This window comes from Epinephelus moara, chromosome 11, assembly GCF_006386435.1.
Source record: "Epinephelus moara isolate mb chromosome 11, YSFRI_EMoa_1.0, whole genome shotgun sequence".
In the NCBI taxonomy this organism is placed as follows: domain Eukaryota; kingdom Metazoa; phylum Chordata; class Actinopteri; order Perciformes; family Serranidae; genus Epinephelus; species Epinephelus moara.
In genome coordinates this window covers 28,492,977-28,513,432 of record NC_065516.1, presented here as the reverse complement: position 1 = coordinate 28,513,432, position 20,456 = coordinate 28,492,977, and the positions used below count along the sequence as shown (strand labels likewise).

Genomic DNA, 20,456 nt, shown 5'->3' with positions numbered 1-20,456 from the left:
GGCTATTTTTAACAGCAGTGTTACGACGAAGTTTTAATTTAATTTAAGCCTAAATGTACCAAGCACACACAATAAGATGTGACTGTAAAGCTAAAGCGAACATAAGACGTTACGTTGCTAAGATAGTAACGTTAGTTAGCTGAGCCTTGGTGGGAGTCGGCTCCTCCCCCTTGTTGCTCAGCTGTCCTTGTCAGATAACGATAAACGTTACGTACTCATGTGTGACCAGAGGCGGGCTTAATTGTTTATTTTTTTTTTTAATCAACGAAACAGGTAAATAAGTGTGAGTGAGCTTTTAACTGATGTGAGGAAATAATATGTGTAACTTGGGTGGAGGCTGAGTAGGTTGGTGTGAGTTTAGCTGGTCGCCACACCCACCTGACAGGCACCGCTTTGCTTGACTTAATTAACGCTGAAGCTAAAGCTGACGTTAGCACAGTTAACGGTTATAAACTCGGTTTGAGTCCAAGTTTTATGTGTTTCACTGTATTATTGTCACTGTATATTTTTTAATTGCTGTCTTTGTTTCAGTTTTATTACAGGCTCTTCATACACTGCTGTGGTCCGTTAACGGTTTATTCTCTGACATATTCATCTAAAGGTAACGTTAACGGTACACTAATAGTCACGTTACATTAGCAACTATTAAAAAGCATTTCAACCTGATATCACTCTAAACTAACAGGACTTGTAAGCGTGTTGTTAGACTGCTAATATGAGACAGGTGCAGCCTGTACAGTATCCAGATTAAAGAAGTAACGTTACTCAGGCAGCTTTATTTGTACGGCACATTTCAGGGTGCTTTACAGAGCACTAAAATATGAGACATAACAGGGGATACATGTTTACAGTAAAAAAGAAAAAAGACAATAAAGAAAGAAAATATTTTCTAAATTATTTACAGTTAAAAAAATACCCCAAAGTACCCAAAGTCTTTTATACTGGGTTGCTACCACTGCTGTTACTTGTATTACTACTTCTTCTTCTACTACTATTACTACAACTACTACTTCTAAAAGGTAAAATTAATTACTAAATGATTTACAGTAAAAAATTAAAATAAAAAAAATCGCCATTTAAAGTAGCAAAAGTAAATCTAACAGTTGTTTTACACATTTTCAATTCTTTTTGAAAACTATTCCACAAATAAGCTCCTTTGACTGTTAAACATCTTTGTTTTGTTCCAATCTTTGTATTTGTAAACATACCTGTTACTCTTACTCACTCTCAAGTTTAGAGCAATGTCTGGGCCCTATTTCAGAAAGCGGAATTAGTGCAAACTCTGAGTATGGAAGCCTTTTGTGAATGAAGTCGTGGATGTTGAAGCACAAATTATTCAGAGGCCTTTGCGTCTGGCTGTCTTATTGTTCCCGGAGGAGTGTCTACATGACAGATACAATTTCACCTCACACACTATCATTTATCTTAGCAATCTTCTCCACAAAGATATATCAAATATTACACATTGTGGATTTGCAATATCATCGGAGCAAATTTTATGCATTGCCCTTTGATTCTTTTCTTTATAACATCAGAGACACTGAACACACAACAGTTTGTCGGGCCGTAAGAAAACTGACTCTGGCTCTGCAAAGACTTTAAATCAGAGTGGATCAAAGAGGAATTCCACAGAACTGCAGGTTTGCCAGTGTTAATAAGAAATTAATCTGCGTGGATACATTATGAAAATTATTGATAAATACTTTTAATATATTTAAAGATTTTGTGGTGTAATTGGCTCATTTATGGGCCTCACATCTCCATCGTAGCTCCATCTGAGAATAAAAGAGATTACAGGAATTGAAAGTCATTTCACAGTAGTTCAGTTAACCTCAGTGTAATTTTTCAAGAATGACATAAGTATAAGCAAAATTTTTGCCAGTCTGTACAATATTTTTGTGTTTGATTTTGAGTTGCTGCCCAGTGCGTTTGGGCCCCATCAGATTACAGCTGAATAAGCTGCAGCTGCCGTATTAATTAATTTTTTTTTTTTTTTTTTTTTTTAGAAGATATGTTTGAAGTCCATATACACGATTCAGTTGGGATGAAATAAGTGGCTCTGCTTTTAACTCCGCTTTCTGCCACTGACAATCATGTTATCTGCACTCCACTGAGGATGGCTTCTGGTGCTCACCGTAAACATGCTTCCCTCAGGCTGAACATACTCAGAGTTTATTGTGCTAAATCTGATCAGCTGTTTCTGGAATCGAAAACTCTTGAGTTTCCCAGCTCAGGCTAAATCAACTCGATCAGGAGATTGTGATTTGGCTCAGAGTTTGTTGAGCCTGCTTTCTGAAATAAGGCCCTGGACACAGTCTGGAAGCATCTAATTTTTTACCTTATACCTTAGTTCATCAAATTTCTAAATTTGAGAACCTGTGAGTTTATGAATAATATGCAGTTGAGTAAATACACTGTAGTCACTCTTATTTATTTATTTTTTTACAATATTTGTTGATTATCTGTGGTGAATCTGTTTGATCCTCAGTCCAACAAGCTGTCATGGCCACAGGTGGGGCCCCAGGGCCAGGGGCCGCCCATTGGGCCACCAAGGTGGAGCTGACCATCTCCTGTGAGAACCTAATGGACATGGACGTCTTCTCAAAGTCTGACCCTCTGTGTGCCTTGTACATCAACACAGGCTCCCACTGGTATGAGGTCAGTATTGGGTCCTGGGGGGGTGGTCAATCAAAGTTAAGACCCTCATTTGAATACTCAATTTATATAAATCTGTAAATCTGACACAGAGTACCTGAACGCATGGTTGGCTCATAGCTGATGATGTCCCCTGTTATATATATATATATATATATATCTGTGTATGTGTTTGGTTCTGAGTTATCTGACGTTAGCTGGATCATATGTGTGTTTTCTTTCTGAATCAGTTTGGACGCACAGAGATGATCCTGAACTGCCTGAATCCAAAGTTTGCCAAGAAATTTGTGCTTGACTACTATTTCGAGATGGTGCAGAGGCTGAAGTTCTGCGTGTATGATATTGACAATAACACCTACGACCTGGATGATGATGACTTTCTGGGGGAGCTTGAATGTACCCTGGGCCAGGTGAGCTTCACTTTGTACAGTTCAGAAAAAAAACTTTGGATGTTCCTCCACCTTTTCATTGTTGTGTGACACTTACAGTGTTTTGTGTCCAGATCGTCTCTAACAAGCAGATGACTCGGTCTTTACTGCTGAAGAACAAGAGGCCTGCGGGGAATGGCACCATCACAGTGAGTGGACTCTTCTCTCATTTAATAAAGATACATATAAATGATAAGCTGTGCTGTAACTGAGGCACACTCTTTGTGGACACAGACACACAGGACAGAATGGGTGCAATGTGCTCAGGCAGTTGTGACAGACGCGTATCAGGCAGACAGTATTTATAAAAATAGACAAAGTTTCTCAGTGTTGATTTATCTGCGCACCAAACACAATCTAATTTACACGTCAGGCTTTAAAAAAGGCCAAAACACAAATTATCTATCACTGTCCAAAGTTTCATGTCTCAAACCTTTTAGAATTTTGATCAATCTCTCTTTGTTTTTTTAAACAGATCTGTGCTGAGGAAATAACGGACACCAGAGTGGCGAACATTGAGGTGTCAGCCCGCAAGTTGGATAAAAAGGTAATGAAAGTCATTTTCAATAGTTAAAGGAATATTTCACCCCCGTAAATGACCATTTATATATCAATCACTCGCATTGTGTGATGCTGAATTCGTGAAGAAAGCTTGTTTTTCTCACATGCCTCTGGTGAGCGAAAAATCCCACAACTTTGATGGATTGAATTCATTGGGGGCCACGTTAACAGCAGCAAAACTACATCAAAACATCTGTTTACAAACTCTCACACAACTCGCGCAGTATAATCCAAGTCTCATTCATCCGGTCATATGATAAGTACTTTCCAAATATGCTACATTACCTTGCTGTCAGACGACGGGGAACTGAACTGAAAGTGAAACTTACATTTGCTCCCTTCAAAGCCAGACTACGTTGACAAAAAAAACGTAATTTTACCTCACTGAACACAGGAGCTGTGAGTCCACCACTACCTTCATAGATAGTTTGTTTGTGTTATTGTGTGACTTTGGTGAATCCGATCTAACCCTTTACAACGCCACAGTCACACATGGGCCTTTTCCACTGTCACTTTTGGCCGCATAGACTCAAGCCATGCTGCAGCGATTAGCGTTTCCATCATCAGTTTAGATGCACTGTGCTACACCAAGCTGTAGCAGAGATGGTGACTCTAAATTGTCCGTAGGTGTGAATGTGAGTGTGAATGCTTGTCTGTCTCTATGTGTCAGCGCTGTGATAGTCTGATGACCTGTCCAGGGTGTACCCTACCTCTCACCCAATGTTAGCTGGGATAGGCTCCAGCCTTCCCGTGACCCTTAACAGGATAAGTGGTTATGGAAAATGAATGCAGGAGTTGTGTGAGAGTTTGTAAATTAATGTTTTAATTTAGTTTTGCATGCAAGAAAAACAATGTGTTCTTCACAAATTTAACGTAACACAGGGTGAGTGATTGATATTCAAAGGGTTATTTGTGGGGTGAAGTATTCGGGTTCTTTATTCTTTAGCTTCCTTTTAATGTACTTTATATATCCTGCTGTTAATCCATAACTGGATCTGGTTGTTCAGTGGCTGTGGTGGTCCGACCCTTTCCTGGAAATCTTCAGGCAAACAGAAACTGGCTGGCAGCTCGCTCACAGGACAGAGGTACACATATTTACCAACAACTCATTACTCTGCTCACATAGAGATGTTATTAACTTGTGGCTCATCCTGTACCTGTTCACGTAGGTGGTGTACAACAACCTCAGCCCAATATGGAGACCCTTCCGCATCTCATTGCGAGCTCTCTGTGGAGGTGATGTGGAGAAACCCATAAAGGTAATTTTGTTTACAGTTTTAGTTTCTTATCTGAGTTAATAAGCCTCGTAAAATGCAGCCCATTAACACAACTTGTTCCCTTAACAGTAGATTTCTTTGGTTCTTTTAATTTCTTTTAGATTAGTTTGATCGACCATAATACTCTAACATACTAATAATTCATCTTGTAATTGAATTTTCTTTTCATTTTTACAATGCTCCCAAATTTAAAACACACTGCGACCCAGCTGGATAAGCGGTGTGTGTTTGTGTGCACGTCACCCGCATGACGTCCCCACCTGAAGGTGTGCATTTCTGCTTTGTTCTTTTTACTCAGTTGAGTTACTCCCATTACTTTTACTGTATTTACACAGATAACTAAGAAATTTGATTCATTATTTGTGCATGCTAGGTGTGACCTTTGTAATTTATTGACAGTTAGACTGGTGTTAGACCAAGTGTACACTTAAAATATGATGGGGTCAGCAGTCGTCAAGAGTGAATGAGAGAGGAGAGGAGAATAAGAGGAGAAAAAAAATACAGGCAGAGGGCAGGTTGTTAGCAGATACAGACACTCCTAGTGGGTCGTAAGTGACGATTGAGCAGGATCACTTTTGTGTGAGTCTTTGTATCATTTTATTGGGAAAATCTTGCATAGTATGCCTTTAAATAATTCATCCTGTCTCGATGCTTCGTTAGTCTCTGACTCTGACTTATAGAGCAGCTTTTATTTGTCACCCACGACATGAAGTCACTCTGTTTGTCTTCAGGTCGACTGTTACGACCATCACGTCAACGGCTCCCATGACCTCATTGGGACCTTTAAAACCACACTTGCGGAGATGCAAGTGGGAACACACATCTCCCCGGTGAGACTTTTGTGTGTGTGTTTGATTCCAGCTATAAAAGGCAAGATACTTTTTTTTATTTTTAACTGGCATAAATACGACTCATGTTTCTCACTTGCAGGTTGAATTTGAGTGCATTTCCCCAAAAAAGTTGAAGAAGAGAAACTACAAAAACTCTGGGGTCATTTGTGTCAAGAGCTGCCAGGTAATGATTTAGAAATTTAAGACCGTATCTTTCCTCTCACTGAGCCACTGTGTCTGCACTGCAGCTCACAGCTAACGCAATGTTTACCCTCTCAGGTGGTGAAGGAGTATACCTTCCTGGATTATATCATGGGGGGTTGTCAAATCAACTTCACTGTGAGTTTGGAAATGAATGTTATTACTTTGATACTTTTACTTATGATCATAGTTTTCAATCAGACATAAGTAAAATGTTTTGTTTCATCATTCTTTGCGATGCAAACTCTCATTTGCATTTAGTCACTGAGCAGTTATCTTAATCTTTGTCCTCTCCTGGTCCGCGGCCAGATTGCCATTGACTGCACAGGCTCTAACGGGGATCCCAGGACTCCCCAGTCACTTCACTACATCAACCCTGAGGGCTATAATGAATACCTGACGGCCATCTGGGCGGTGGGTAACGTCATCCAGGACTATGACAGGTACACTCAAACTCTGCTTCATCCTGTATTATCCGACCACTTAAATTCTACTTTTGACTTTTGCAGAGTTTGAATAAACGATGTTGAAGCTTAGCCAAGGAGGAGTTAAAGGAACAGTTCATCCCATAATCAAAAATACATATTTTTCCTCTCACCTGTAGTGCTGTTTATCCATCTAGGTTGTTTTGGTGTGAGTTGCCGAGTGTTGGAGATATCAGCTGTAGAGATGTCTGCCTTCTCTTGAATATAATGGACCTAGATGGCACTCAGCTTGTGGTGCTCATATCACCAAAAAAAATAAATTTGAAAAACTCAACAGCAAAATCTCTTTCTAGAAATCATGACCCAGTTACTCAAGATAATCCACAGACCTTGTTGTGAGCAGATTCATGGAGGAACTATTTTCGTTCCACTAAACTACACCCACCAACCATATCACCACGCAGAGGAAAGCAGGCATCTTCTGCTAGCTCACCTAGAACCACTGAGCTAGCTAGCTAAAGTTTGTTTGCTTACAGTGATCATAGGATTTAGTTTCACAGCTTTAATCTACTGACTGATGTGCCCTGTTTAATATATGTTATTGTTTTACCTAAACCTGTATGTTTTCTGTCTTTCTGTTTAGCAATAAGATGTTTCCTGTCTTTGGTTTTGGAGCCAAGGTCCCTCCCTCCTTCCAAGTATGAAAAAATTCTAGTAAACCTTAAAAATCCTAAAGGTCACTTCAGAGACTGACACTGGGGCTGGGTATTTATTCTTGATACTTTTAAGGTGTCATTCTTGGTGCGTCAGTGGTCAGATCCCAGACTATTACGGCTCCCCAGTTGATCAGCAAACTTTCTGTTGCTGCCATCTTTTGAGCCACTCTCCTGCAGCAAATGGTCAGTTCAACGTCCAACAGCTCCAACAGTGAGCTGTTTAACGGTCCCAATCAACTCATACTGACACTGAAAGGGCTTGACTGTGTTGTTACCTGTTAAAAACCAGTATCTTACATCAGTGATGCTAATTATTAGCCCCGTCACTGTGTGTGTAAGGGCAGACTCTCACCAGTGTCCCTGACATAGAGCTCACACTCTGCAGTTTGTGCCGTGGTGAAGTAGAGTGTGTTGTCTTGACAGAGTGAGATGCCATCAAGTAAGGGTTAATTAATGGACGACGACCCAAATGGACTTTGTGGAAGCAACCATCCTCCGCAAAGTCCTTTAATTCCTGATAATGGACACCTCGAAGGGCATTAACCCACTTATACCATGGTCACTTACCAAAGAAATGAATATTGAATCAGTTATTTATGCTTTAATGTGTTTTACAGTTTTTAGAGTTTTTCACAAGCCACAGTTGAGCGGACTATTTAATCTCTGTAGTTGACAGGCATTGCCATGGAAACCCACTGTGGCCGCAGCGTAGAGAGCATAGCGACTCTGATCAGTGAAGGGAAGTGAGATGATGGCTAAACGTTACGTGATATTATCAGAAGATGATTATTTCAGAAAGCCAGTGCACTTCTTACCGCTTGTGTGTTACAGACTCTGGTGGTCAGAGGATGATGTGCAAAAAAAAGCTTGAGATATTGCTTTCATGATTCATTGGCGTTCATTTATAGGCCCAAGAAAATTTGTTTCAAATAATCAACATCCAAATAGTAGGCTAGTCAAAATCGTTTTTAATTGCAACAAATAATTCATAAGGATATAGTAGTCCAGATTAAATCATATAAACACATTAACAAATTAACGATTGTTTCCTATTTAAAATTAAATGCTACATTACCATTAATAGTGAAATTTGAATATGGGTATGTCCATCATAGTGGCATTTGAAGGACGGAGACTGACAGATTGAGCACTGCTTGTTGGGACATTTGGAGACGACCAGATGTTGCTCCAGTCTTGTCTCTCCTGCGCTGACGGAGCCCAATAAGCCTGCAGGCTGCTCTCATACTGATGTCCCGTGACGGTCATGATCTGACGAGTTTCCAGGTGTCACATCTTCTAAATTATTTAATTCTTCCGGTGTCACCTCCCTGTGCCGTTTCTCCCTTTTCTTTTCATTCTCTAACCTCTCTTCTTCTGCATCCCAGTCATCAAATTTATCAAATTCACCAAATAATTTAAATGAAACGCTAAAATCACTCATGATGCCTGTTGTAATCCGTTGCCTCTGCTCTGAGTCTCCGTTGCTATGGTTACAAACTAGCAGTTGAGCCAGCACAATAATTTAGAACCTGTCATCAGGCAATTTGACCGGAACGTCTTTTTAGCTGTCCTGTAACACTTTTTAATGGACACCCTGCAGCCAATCAGAATTGAGTATTCACCCAGACCATGGTATAAAATGTTAGAAAGTGTGGCTTTACTATACTTTATTCCATTCACATTATGGGTATCAAATGTAGTACTCTACTGGCATCAGTATCACCTAAAGGTTACGGGTATTGGCACTCCATCCACCCATCCATTTTCATCTGCTTATCTGGGTTGCGGGGGCAGCAGGCCAAGCAAAGCAGCCCAGACATCCCTCTACCCTGGCATTGGCACTGGTATCATAATTTTTTAAACAGTACCCAGCCCCAGACATCAGGCACTTAGTGACTCAGGCTAAACTCAGACTCTGCTTTCACATTTATGTCAATGACCTCTTCATGCTGTTCTAATTCCGGCCATGTACACCAAATCAAATATGATTTAATTAAACTGTGACATCTTAAACTGGTCTGATACTCAGTCAGGAGTATGTGAGTAATAGATCCCTGTACAGCGCAAGAACATGTGTACAGTTATCTATCCATAATGACCTTTCCTATCTATAATTGCAGAGACTCAATGAAATCAGTTCAGCTGACAAATACAGTGTAGAATGTGGGATATGTTACCAGCTAAAGAGTGATTTTATCTGTATATTTTATCACTGACCTGGCTGGGAGTGTAATGTACTTTTTAGAACAACTTAATTATTGGTCTGCTTGTGATTTGAGCTGTGTGAGTCAGGTAATCATTTTTATACAGTAGATAATGTCACAAGTTTCTGACAGGAGGAACATTAAAGCTCTGTAAAGCTCTTATTTATTTCTGCTAACAGGTCTCCCATGAGTTTCCTATCAATTTCAATCCAACAAATCCATTCTGCGTGGGTAAGTCAACTGAAGATTGTGTTTGGGTGTCAAATGTTGTACAGTAATGCTGCATTCATGTGGCCTTACTGTATACTCCTGTGTGTGTGTGTGTGTGTGTGTGTGTGTTGCGTTGCAGGCATAGAGGGTGTGGTGCAGGCCTACCAGGAGTGTCTACCTCAGTTGAAGCTCTGGGGCCCCACCAACTTCGCTCCGATTATCAACCATGTGGCCTGCTTTGCCAGACAAGCTCTCCGGCAGAATATGGCCTCAGTAAGTAGCCAAATTCTTTTCAATGTGAAATCTTAGGGCGCTCTTCATTTAAATCGTTGTTAGATTCAGTTTTGAGAGCAAGCCTAGCTGATGGAGAAACTGAAAATTCAGGTTACTTAGATCAAAAATTAAATGTTCGGATTTGAGTACACGAGGAACCTCACTGGAAAGCTACAAAATGATAAAAACATGACAAGACAAAACAAAGAATAATGGCACCCTTTAAGAAACAGAGTTCATCTTGTATATTTTGGTATAACATATTTCACTTTTGTATACCTCAATACCTGAAGATGTTTTGTTGTTTCAGAAATGTTTACAAAAGGTTTTATGTGAAATCTAATTCATGAAAATGTGAACAAACTTGTACTGTTGCTTATGTAAATCTTCCACAACAATAATAATAACTTTATTACGAATATATGGTGTTTACGTACGTACTCCAAAAACCCGATCATAAGCTGGTTATTCACGTCCACGTTAACACACTTGTTGTCTGATTAGTTTTCTCTCTCCATCTGCAGCAATACTTCGTGCTGCTCATCATCACAGACGGAGTCATCACAGACATGGACCACACTCGCACTGCTATCGTGGAGGCCTCTCGTCTGCCCATGTCTATCATCATAGTGGGTGTGGGCGGGGCAGACTTCAGCGAAATGGAGTTCCTTGACAGCGATGACAAGTTGCTGAGTTCGCCCAGGGGTGACGTCGCCGCGAGAGATATCGTCCAGTTTGTGCCCTTCAGGGATTTCCAAGTAAGCAGCTGCCCGCACCTTCATAATCCAATATCACTTAGTTTAACAGGTGTTTACCGATTTGGAATAAAATGTGAGTGCAAATGTGTTAGCAAACATGGTCCCAAACATGGCTAAGACTACCTCTTATTCTTATAACATTGTCGTTGCAGGGAAGCAGCGTGGCCCTCGCCCAGAGCGTCCTGGCGGAGCTGCCTGATCAAGTGTCGTCCTTCTTCAATACTTACAAGCTGAAACCCCCGAATTTATTCAATGATCCTGACGCCTCCTAGAAAAATGGGTTAAATTAACCCAAATACCTCATATTTACTACTGATATGCATCTCCTTCACCCTCTTTCTGTATTTACTGTTTGGAATGGCATACATGAATGCAAAGACATGAATGAGGGTAAGAAATAAACCAAAAATATATGTTACTAACCTCAAATATGTGCCTGGAATTCTCAGCAATGTTTTACATGTGATTTGACTCAACTGAAAGTTGATAGAAGAGTTGCTGTGACCAAGAGACATGATAGCTTGTATAGTGCATGTACAACTTGACATGTTGGTACGGCTTTGTTGATTAAATGTCAATATTTCTCTTTCTTTCTTTCCTGTATCACCTCTTCTCTGTTGTTAGTCTGCACAGTCTGTCAGTGCTGTAACCTACAGAGACAAGTTATGTGTCTTAATCCTCAGGTCACCAGAGACAACAGTGGGCTCTGTCCAGTCTGTCCAGGGAGTGAGCTGAGAAAGGGTCGTGGTCAGGCGTTGGACAGGTTGTGTCAACACCATCACACTGATGTGAAACTTCTTTCAGAGCTAGTCAACATAAGCCCTGGTTACTCCTGTACATGAGGGCGATCTCTCACATGATTTAATTTTGAGTGTGATGTTTGTGGGTTTTTATGAACAACAGAATTTGAGGCAATGTCTGTAAGCAGTTAGAAAGTGTGATCCCGGTTACAGCTCTTGTAACATGAGAGATCAGTGATATACAAGATCAGGTATACAAGCATCTGCTGCACCCTGCTGTGAGAAGAATTTATAGTTAAGTTTAAGTTTATTTACTTTATTAATCCCCCTGAGGTGAAATTCAATGCCAAATTTAAGTGTCTTTACTGCCAGCTGATTTATGTTTACCTCAAAGACCCCTGTCCTTTGACACTTGAGATGGACAATATTGGATTTTTTCCCCAATATATAACAACTTATTTGGCCGACAACTGAAATGTATACATCCACAGACACATCATAGTCCAGTGAGCTATATTTAGTTTTAAAAAGCTGTACATCAAAATATATTACACACTGAATGCCATATTCAGTTAATCATCCTAGGTATACCATTGAATAAATGTGCATCTGCAGTTTTTAGATTCTTACATCAAGACTGCCTGAAACTGTGGCAAATGGTATTAACCCCCTAAAAAGCTGCAACAACATATGAGGCATAATTGAGCATGGGAATGTCCAGCATATACTTCCATCATAATGTCCCAAGTCTCTTTACCTATAGCTCTGGAGCCGGCTCTTTGGCCCCTCACTAGTGGCTCCCTGTGGCTTTTAAAAGAATCACAGCGTTTACTTTTTGAAACATTTTATTTTTTATTTATCATTTTTGAAGGCCTAAAGAAATTCTTACAGTCTCTAACTGTAGAAATGTGTACTTATAAACAGAATTTTAAAAAAAGTTTTTAACATTTTGTCAACTATATCTATGGCCTGATAACCTTTCCTCTGAATGTTGCTCGGGTCGTGTCTAAATGAACCTCAGTAATTGTAGCTGATCTTGAATCACCTTAGTGAGGTTGGCTATAGACTCTGGGAGGAAACAGACACGTACAGAGGACACTATGAATGACACCTCATCTATGCAAGCATAGAACATACAGCAAGTATTAAGGTGTCCACGTGAGCCTACGTACACACAAATACTCACACTTTCAACCATGGGAAGCAATATTATAATACATATCTTTACAGTTGTTACAGTCACAGTTCTTCCAAATAAATCTTGCATGTTGTGCCGTCCAATGGACACCACCCAATCCCCAAACAGGGGGGTCCTGATCCCCTTAATATGACTGGATGTTGGAGTGTTTTGGGAGATTTAGACCTATTAGTAATGTTGATATGTTTTTGATGCAATAGTCTGTGTAACCGTCATAGTAGGACTCAAATATGTTTCTTAGGTCCAGACAGATTTTTTTTTTAAATGGCTCCTATGAAAGTAAAGGTTGACCCCTGACCTATAGCCTACACCCCAAACTCTAGTCTTCTTCATTAGGGTTAAACATCCTGTCACCCTCCAAAGAAGACAAAAAATGGGTGAAAATGTTTTTGTAGCTGTGTTTGTGACCTTTTCATGAACCAAGTTATGTGTTATATTTCGTCATTTGTTACATCAGCTTTTCTATGTTTTGTTAAAAACCTGCAAAGTGATGATTGCATTGCTTTTGCCTGACTGACGGGTGTCCCTCTAATTGGAAACGAGCGCACTGGGCACCGCCCATCCCAGCGTCATCTATCTCGTCTGTCTGTCTACAAACGAAACCTCACACTCCACTCACAGCCAACAAGGTAAGTTTGGATTTATTAATTCAAGACTACTTTTTACATGACTTCAAAAAATGTTTTATTAGAGAGCGTACTAATTGTGACGGGTAGAAAAAAAATAAGTACTAAAAACAGGTGATGAAAATGCACATGAGTAATAAAATAGAGGTAAATTGTGAAATGGGGAAAAAAGTGACCGATTATCAGCTTTTTGGATTAATTTTATTTCATTTGATTAAAACATGATCATCATTTCTCCGTCTAACATTGATCATTCATTATTCACAAAACAAAATTGATCATGTAAGGGAGGTGGCCTCGAGGGCGGGAGGCACAGAAATAATTAGAAACAAAAACGGAAGTAATGAATTCCTACAAATTAATTATGGACGTAATGAAATAACAGTTGCTTTGATTATTAGTTGTGTCCTCAGCCTACCAGTCATTCACAACACCGAACTGACATTTATTGATTACAGCAGGGGTGTCAAACATATGGCCCGTGGGCCAGAACCTTCCAAAGGGTCCAGTCTGGCCCCACTCATTGGCTCTTATTCATGAAATGTTAGTAAGTCTGTGAGTGTATTTGCACCTTAAAAACCTCTGCACTAAAAACCTGGGCACCCTGCATGGTCAATACTCAGTAGCGCCCCCTTTGGCAGGTATCACAGCTTCTAATCACATTTGTATCAAGCTCAGAGTCTTTCAATTCTTGTTTGGAGGATTTTCACTCATTCTTCCTGCAAAAGGCGTCTAGCTCTGTGAGATTCTTTGGCCGTCTTCATGCACTGCTCTTTTGAGGTCTGTCCACAGATTTTTAATGATGTTTAGGTCGGGGACTGTGAGGGAAACCTTCAGCTTGCACCTTTTGAGGTCGTCCATTGTGGATTTGGAGGTGTGTTTAGGATCATTGTCCTGTTGTAGAAGCCATCCTCTCTTCTGAATAAACAGAGGAATGATGCAAGTGAAGCTTTCAATAAAAGTCATAGCTCAATCATAACTTGGATGACTATGGGTGTGGTATATTAAACGTTCCCTCCCATTTTATAAGACTGTTTGTCTGTGCTTCTGCTCCTCAGTTTGTTTGTGTAAGGGAACGTGTGTGTCCTCCCGGCTGTGATGGCAGCAGTAAGAGCCAAGGAGCCATGGTTTACTGACCATGTGACTAAGGTGGCACTGCACATCTCCTGTGAGAATCTGCCGGATGTGGAAATGTTCTCAAAGTGTGACCCTCTGTGTGTGCTTCACATGAACAGCTCAGGGCCTCACTGGTGTGAGGTAAGTAGGTCAAAAGGCCAGAATTATTTCATTATTTCCAGTACTGGGAGACATTTATGAAGTGAGATACATCAACTCTATTTGCTGTAGGGATGCTGGATATTGGAGTTTTTTGCTGATATATAACAATTTATTTAGCTGATAACTGATTCCCATTTTGATATATCCACTTTTCCCCCACCCGATTTTAGTGATCATCAAGTCTCTTCTGTAGTGGAATTCACATCATGTAATACATGCATACTCTTATCATGATGGCCCACCAGCAGATGGAGACATGAAATACAATACTTTTCAATGTATGTAATATTTATTCATTGTGCAAAATAAGAAAAAACATGTTGGCTGATTCTGATAGTTTGTTTTAAAGTCAGTATCTGCCGATGCTGATGAAGGCTGCTTTGAGTCAAAAGTGTGTCTGACAGAGACTATGTACAAAAAAAGTCCTTTTGTGAAACATGTATCTGTAGATTGGCCGGACGGAGAAAATCAAGAATTGCCTTAATCCCAAGTTCTCCAAGACTTTTGTCATTGACTACTACTTTGAGATGGTGCAGAAGCTGAGGTTTGAAGTGTACGACATCGACAAGGAAGACCACAGTCTGCAAGATGCGGACCTCCTGGGAGAACTGGAGTGTACCTTGGGAGAGGTTAGCTTTGCTAGGTCTTTGCTTACTACAAAAAGTCTTTTTTTTTTTTTAACTCATTTTTTATTTCAACTTCAGCATTCTATACAAGCAATACCGTTTTTACATAACTCACATAGTACTTAGTACTTTAATCATTGTACAAAGTTTCCAGCTGCCGTAACGTCTAACCAGATTTAAGACGAGTAAAAAGAGAAGAAAATTTAAGGAGATTTTAGAGCTCCCTTACTGCATTGACAAACTCATTATAGAGCTCCACCTCTTTATGAATTTTCTTTGCATCCTCTTAATCCAGATGTTGTACATTGGAGGTTCAGGATCCAACCATCTAATTGTAATACATTTAATTGCAGAGAAGAGGATTTGTATAGGTACATTTTTGCCCTCCCCTCAAACCCTTCAGGGGTTGCTCTGCGGAGAATCACCCTTGGATCTTTGGGGATATTTTGATGGAGCACTGCTCTCAGGGCATCTAACACACCCTTCTAGAAATTGCTTAACTTGGAGCAGGGCCAAAGAATATTAATGTGGTTTCCAGTTTGTGGGCCACATTTTCTCCAACACTTATCTTAATGGGATGGAGCCCACTTAGCTGGTACTTGTGGGGTTTGGAAATATCTTATTAGATCACAAATGCTTATTCGTCATGCTTTTCTCTCTTCATCAGGGTTAAGCATTAAAAACAACGCATATTAGTTTTTCTTTTTACTGTAGAATTATCATTTGAAGTGGTGTTTGGGCATTTCCAGTGAAAAGTATTTTTCTGTCCAGATTGTGTCTTCAAGGAATCTAACAAGACCACTTGTCATGACAGACAAGAGACCAGCAGGGAAAGGAACCATCACTGTGAGTTACTGTCATTTAGATTGGCAATGACATTTAGAGCATTTAAGGATATTTTATTCTAAGTGTCCATGTGTTTCTTGGTGTATTTGCACCTTTGTGTCATTTTTCAACACAATACTGTTTCATGTTTTGTAGATATGTGCTGAAGAAAGAACAGACAACAGGGTGGTGGAATTCAAAGTTGCTGGTAGAAATCTGGATAGAAAGGTACCACCCAGTGTTACAAAATACACATCACTGATATCACGTCAGTCAGTCTCAACTGTTATTTTAGTTGCATCATATATTGCATAGGAAAGTGGTTAAGAAACTAATAACTTTTTTATGGTCTTATTTAAACAATTTTATTACAGTTAAGCATTTTGTGACCTTGCTGTGTGAAAGGTGTTTTTTTTTTTTTTTTAAATAAACTTACTTTCTCACTAAAATGTGCATTATATGTACATAATTTTCTTTCTCACTAAAATGTGCATTATATGTACATAATTTTTGAAGTAAACTTGAACTACTGTGTTTAGTGGCCCCCGTTCATCAAGCTTATTGTTTTCCTTATATTGATTTAGTTTTGGCAGCTGCCACAACATCAACATTAACCACCACTTACTGATTTCTCTTGTTGTAGTGGTTAAAATGGTATCTGTTTCTCAGACCACAAATGGGACATGAATTAGCAGGATAGCCACCCCACTCCAGCCTCTACTTATTCTTTGTTTTGTCTTGTCCTATTTGCTGGTAGGAGAACAAATATTTAAAGGGGTACTACAGCCATTTTTTTTTAATTCATACACATGGTCTCGATTGTTATTTCACTTCATTAAGTTTTGAGGAAAACACAAATGATACGTCTACGTCTTCAGAAATAGTCTTGGGACACCTTCAGCTTTTCTTGCAGTGTATTTCAGTTCTTAGCTTCTGTAGGTAATACTGTACAGTTCAGCCTCCATTTCTACAGATTTTCAGATGTTTCAGGCAATCCGTTATATATCTCTGCATTTTCAGCTATGCTTTTGAGCTCATTTCAGCTTCAGCATTCACATGCATTTCTGCAGTAAATGGATTTTCTTGTTTTTTTCATATTTGCCACGTTTGACAGCCTTTGCCACCTTTTTCCTCTAAAAAAAAAAAAAAAAGCCAGACACATTTAACATCCATCTAGTGTTGCAGTGGCACGGCTGCTATCAACAGGTGAAATCTGATTTTAAGCAATAAATTTTAATTGCCGGACCGTCGTGGTGAAGAGGGAGCTGAACTGGAGGGCGGAGCTTTTGATTTACTGGTCCATCTACGTCCCAACCCTTACCTGTGGTCATGAGCTCTGGGTAGTGACGGAAAGAATGAGATCGCGGATACAAGCGGCTGAAATGAGTTTCCTCCGTGGGATGGCTGGGCTCAGCCTTAGAGATAGGGTGAGGAGCTCAGACATCTGGAGGGAGATAGATAGATAGATAGATAGATAGATAGATAGATAGATAGAAGAGCTGCTACTCCTTTGCGTTGAAAGAGGTCAGTTGAGGTGGTTTCGAGCACTTGATCAGGATGCCTCCTGGGCGCCTCCAGTTGGAGGTGTTCTGGGTAGGTCCCACTGGTAGGAGGCCCCGGGGCAGACCCAGAACATGCTGGAGGGATAACATATCTCATCTGGCCTGGGAACGCCTTGGGGTGCCCCAGGAGGAGCTGGAAAGCGTTGCTGGGGAAAGGGACGTCGAGGGTGCTTTGCTTGGCCTGCTGCCCCCTGACCCGGCCTCGGATAAGCGGATGAAAATGGACGGACGGACGGACGGACGGACGGACGGACGGACGGATGGATGGGTGGATGGAAAGATGCTAAGATTGCATCTAATTATACGTTGTCAGTAATTTATTTGATTCAGCTGCACATTATTTTCTTACCTATTTCCAGACTTACTTCAGTAAGTCCGACCCTTTCCTGGAATTCTACAAGGAGACAGAAACTGGATGGCAGCTCGTGCACAGGACGGAGGTACAGATATACTCACTGTGTACCATGCTTAAAGCCATAACTAGAGGGTGTATTGAGAGATTGGAGTTCATACAGTTAATGCTTTACAACTGTCAAAGTTGTTTTTAATCTGTGCTGGTATACAGGTGGTGAGAAACACCCTAAACCCAGTATGGAGACCGTTCCGTATCCCAATGCAGTCACTCTGTGGAGGTGACATGGAGAGACCTACTATAAAGGTACACACACACACACACACACACACACACACACACACACACACACACACACACACCTGGACTGTAACGCATGGTGACTGATGACAGGACAGCCTTTTTCTTTTGTCTGTCCTCTTTCACGCTGCATTCCTTCATCTACTTATGTTGCTATCAAGAGGAAATTGGCCTTCTATCATTCGGCATATTCATTATTTAAAGGACCTCATGGGCGGAGACAAGCTATGTTTTTTAGGTGGAAGAAAAGTACTCAGAAGCTGCAGTGTGCAGATTGTCTATCTCACACTAAAGGAGGTAGTGGGACCTTTCCCCCTCTGTCTGACTAATGGGAGGCTTGTGTGTGTGTTTCTGTTAGATATCTTAATATCAGGGTGTTGCCTTACATTTGAAGCTTCACTCCCAAAGCATGCTTTTGTCTCATCTGCTTTGATTTTCACACACTGATGATAGTTTATCATTTAAATCTAAAAATATATAAAGCTATTAAGCTAAAGAGAATTGACTGAATTTGTAACTGTGTGTATTCCAGGTAGATTGTTATGACTACAACAGCAGCGGATCTCACGACCATATTGGATTATTTGAGACCACACTCTCTGAAATGCTGCAGGCATCACAAGCATATGAGGTGAACTCTCTCTCTGTATCACATATTTAAATCTGTGTTTTCTTACCAAATCTGTCTTGAGCAGAAGAGATCCCATGTTCATCGTCTCAATCATTGTGGGAGAGGCTAAATTTCATTTTAGCGATCAAGGCTTCAGACACGGTATTGGTAAATAAACACACTCACTGCTGTATTCACTCATGCCGATGAGGACCTGATGATGCTTTATTGTCCAGGGGGAACAAAATGTCTAAACAAGACACTGAGGGGTGAACAGGTGAACATGTTTAGGACGCGTGTTCTGGGCTAAGAATAAACCAATGTCCAGTGCACGTTATTTATTTGGATTGACCTTGTTGAAAAACATGTTTCACCTTTCACTTCATGCCTTTTAGAGACCAGTTCTACTTAACTCTACTCACAGTAAACAAACTTTTGAACAGGGATTCCCAAGCTTTTGCATGCCACTGTAATTTCATGTGACAAATAAAATTGAGTGACATTCAAAGTTCCCCTTTCTCCCCCATTCTGATGTGTGGTTTAGACTTCAGCAGATCATCTCTACTGTGTCTCCATACCTAAATGCATCGAGGTGTTGCCACATGATTAGCGGATGAAATATTTGCATTCATGAGCAGTTGCACAGGTGTACCTAATATAGTGACTGTATCTAACATATTCTGTATGTATGTTCCTGACACTTGTGTGGTGTGTTTGTGCTCCTCTTCAGGCCAAGAAAAACAGGATGAAAGGAATCCCAAACTCTTGTATTATCATTATTAAACACTGCAAGGTACTGTGGTTTTATATACACTTTCTTTCTGAATTGAGTGGGTTTTTTTCCCACATGAAGTCAGTTGCAAGATATAGAGTTGTTCAGATGACTTAAACAGTAGACCTGTCATGTTTCGCACCACCTGTATATCTAAAACATTGTGAACATATGTGTACAGTAGTTTTTATTGGGCTACATGTTGTAACTTTAACAAAATACAGGTAAATGTACAAACACCACAACAGTGCAGTACCTCAGCATATGTGTTGATGTATTATTATTTGAACAGTTTGATAATTTCCTGTCATCAATATTTATTTTCAGATAGTGAAGGAGTATTCTTTCCTTGATTACATAATGGGCGGCTGTCAGATTCACATGACTGTGAGTATAACACTTTTTTTTTTTTTAAAATCTTAAATCTTTTCATGAATCTTTGAAGAAACAACAAAAAAATATCCCAAGGACCGGTTGTACAAAATACCATAAATTTCCTCCTTAATTATGACACTTAAAGGGAAATTTCGGTTTATTTCAACCCGTCTCCTATCGTCCTAAATTTGTTTCAAGTCACTAGTGACATAGAAATAATAGTTAGCATGTTAGCCGTTAGCCTAGATACAGCCGTAGCGTCAGACCTGTTAAAACTTAATTGAACGGGCATCCTTTCAAGTGCAAAGTTAGTCCACTAAACAAGCTTTTTCTCCACAAATAAGGGCGGCCATCGCCTCTCGATGTGGAAAGCCTATATACTAACATTCCACATTTAGGTGGTCTTCAGAGTTGTTGTCTTACCATTCGGTGTTTACCGTTTAGCTCTGCTTCCCAAAGCGCGGCTGAAATATCGCGAGAACAAGCAACGATCTCATGCCGTGCCTGAAATCTCGCGAGAACAAGCCGCAGCAGCTGGAAGGCAGAACCGGACAGTAGCCTGAAAGGTTCATTCATTTATTTTATGAAAGATTTATAGAATAATGGCTGACTTTTTGCCAGACTTCGACTTTGTGGAGGAGGAATTTGATTTTG

General features: G+C 40.1%; 2 protein-coding genes across 3 annotated transcripts in view; both read left to right on the top strand.

Moving 5' to 3' along the window:
- The first annotated feature begins 165 nt into the window (after positions 1-165).
- Positions 166-11,132, top strand: LOC126397980 (copine-3-like). The gene is made up of 17 exons (XM_050057120.1): positions 166-273; positions 532-601; positions 2,489-2,658; positions 2,886-3,065; positions 3,158-3,232; positions 3,559-3,630; positions 4,652-4,729; positions 4,814-4,903; positions 5,653-5,751; positions 5,852-5,935; positions 6,031-6,090; positions 6,262-6,395; positions 7,021-7,075; positions 9,477-9,528; positions 9,647-9,780; positions 10,305-10,538; positions 10,691-11,132. Exons 3-17 carry the CDS (start codon positions 2,503-2,505, stop codon positions 10,808-10,810), a joined length of 1,623 nt encoding a protein of 540 aa, XP_049913077.1. The 5' UTR covers positions 166-273; positions 532-601; positions 2,489-2,502; the 3' UTR covers positions 10,811-11,132.
- LOC126397978 (copine-3-like) overlaps positions 10,807-20,456 on the top strand; it is a 19,155-nt gene continuing 9,505 nt past the window's right edge. For both annotated transcript variants that reach the window (XR_007570725.1, XM_050057116.1), the window contains exons 1-11: positions 10,807-10,928; positions 11,222-13,976; positions 14,161-14,359; positions 14,830-15,009; positions 15,778-15,852; positions 15,988-16,059; positions 17,753-17,833; positions 17,959-18,051; positions 18,578-18,676; positions 19,386-19,448; positions 19,755-19,814. Coding sequence is in view for 1 of the 2 variants with exons in the window: in XM_050057116.1 (XP_049913073.1) it covers positions 14,201-14,359; positions 14,830-15,009; positions 15,778-15,852; positions 15,988-16,059; positions 17,753-17,833; positions 17,959-18,051; positions 18,578-18,676; positions 19,386-19,448; positions 19,755-19,814 (882 nt within the window). In the remaining variant the exon portion in view is untranslated. The remainder of the gene's footprint in view (positions 10,929-11,221; positions 13,977-14,160; positions 14,360-14,829; positions 15,010-15,777; positions 15,853-15,987; positions 16,060-17,752; positions 17,834-17,958; positions 18,052-18,577; positions 18,677-19,385; positions 19,449-19,754; positions 19,815-20,456) is intronic.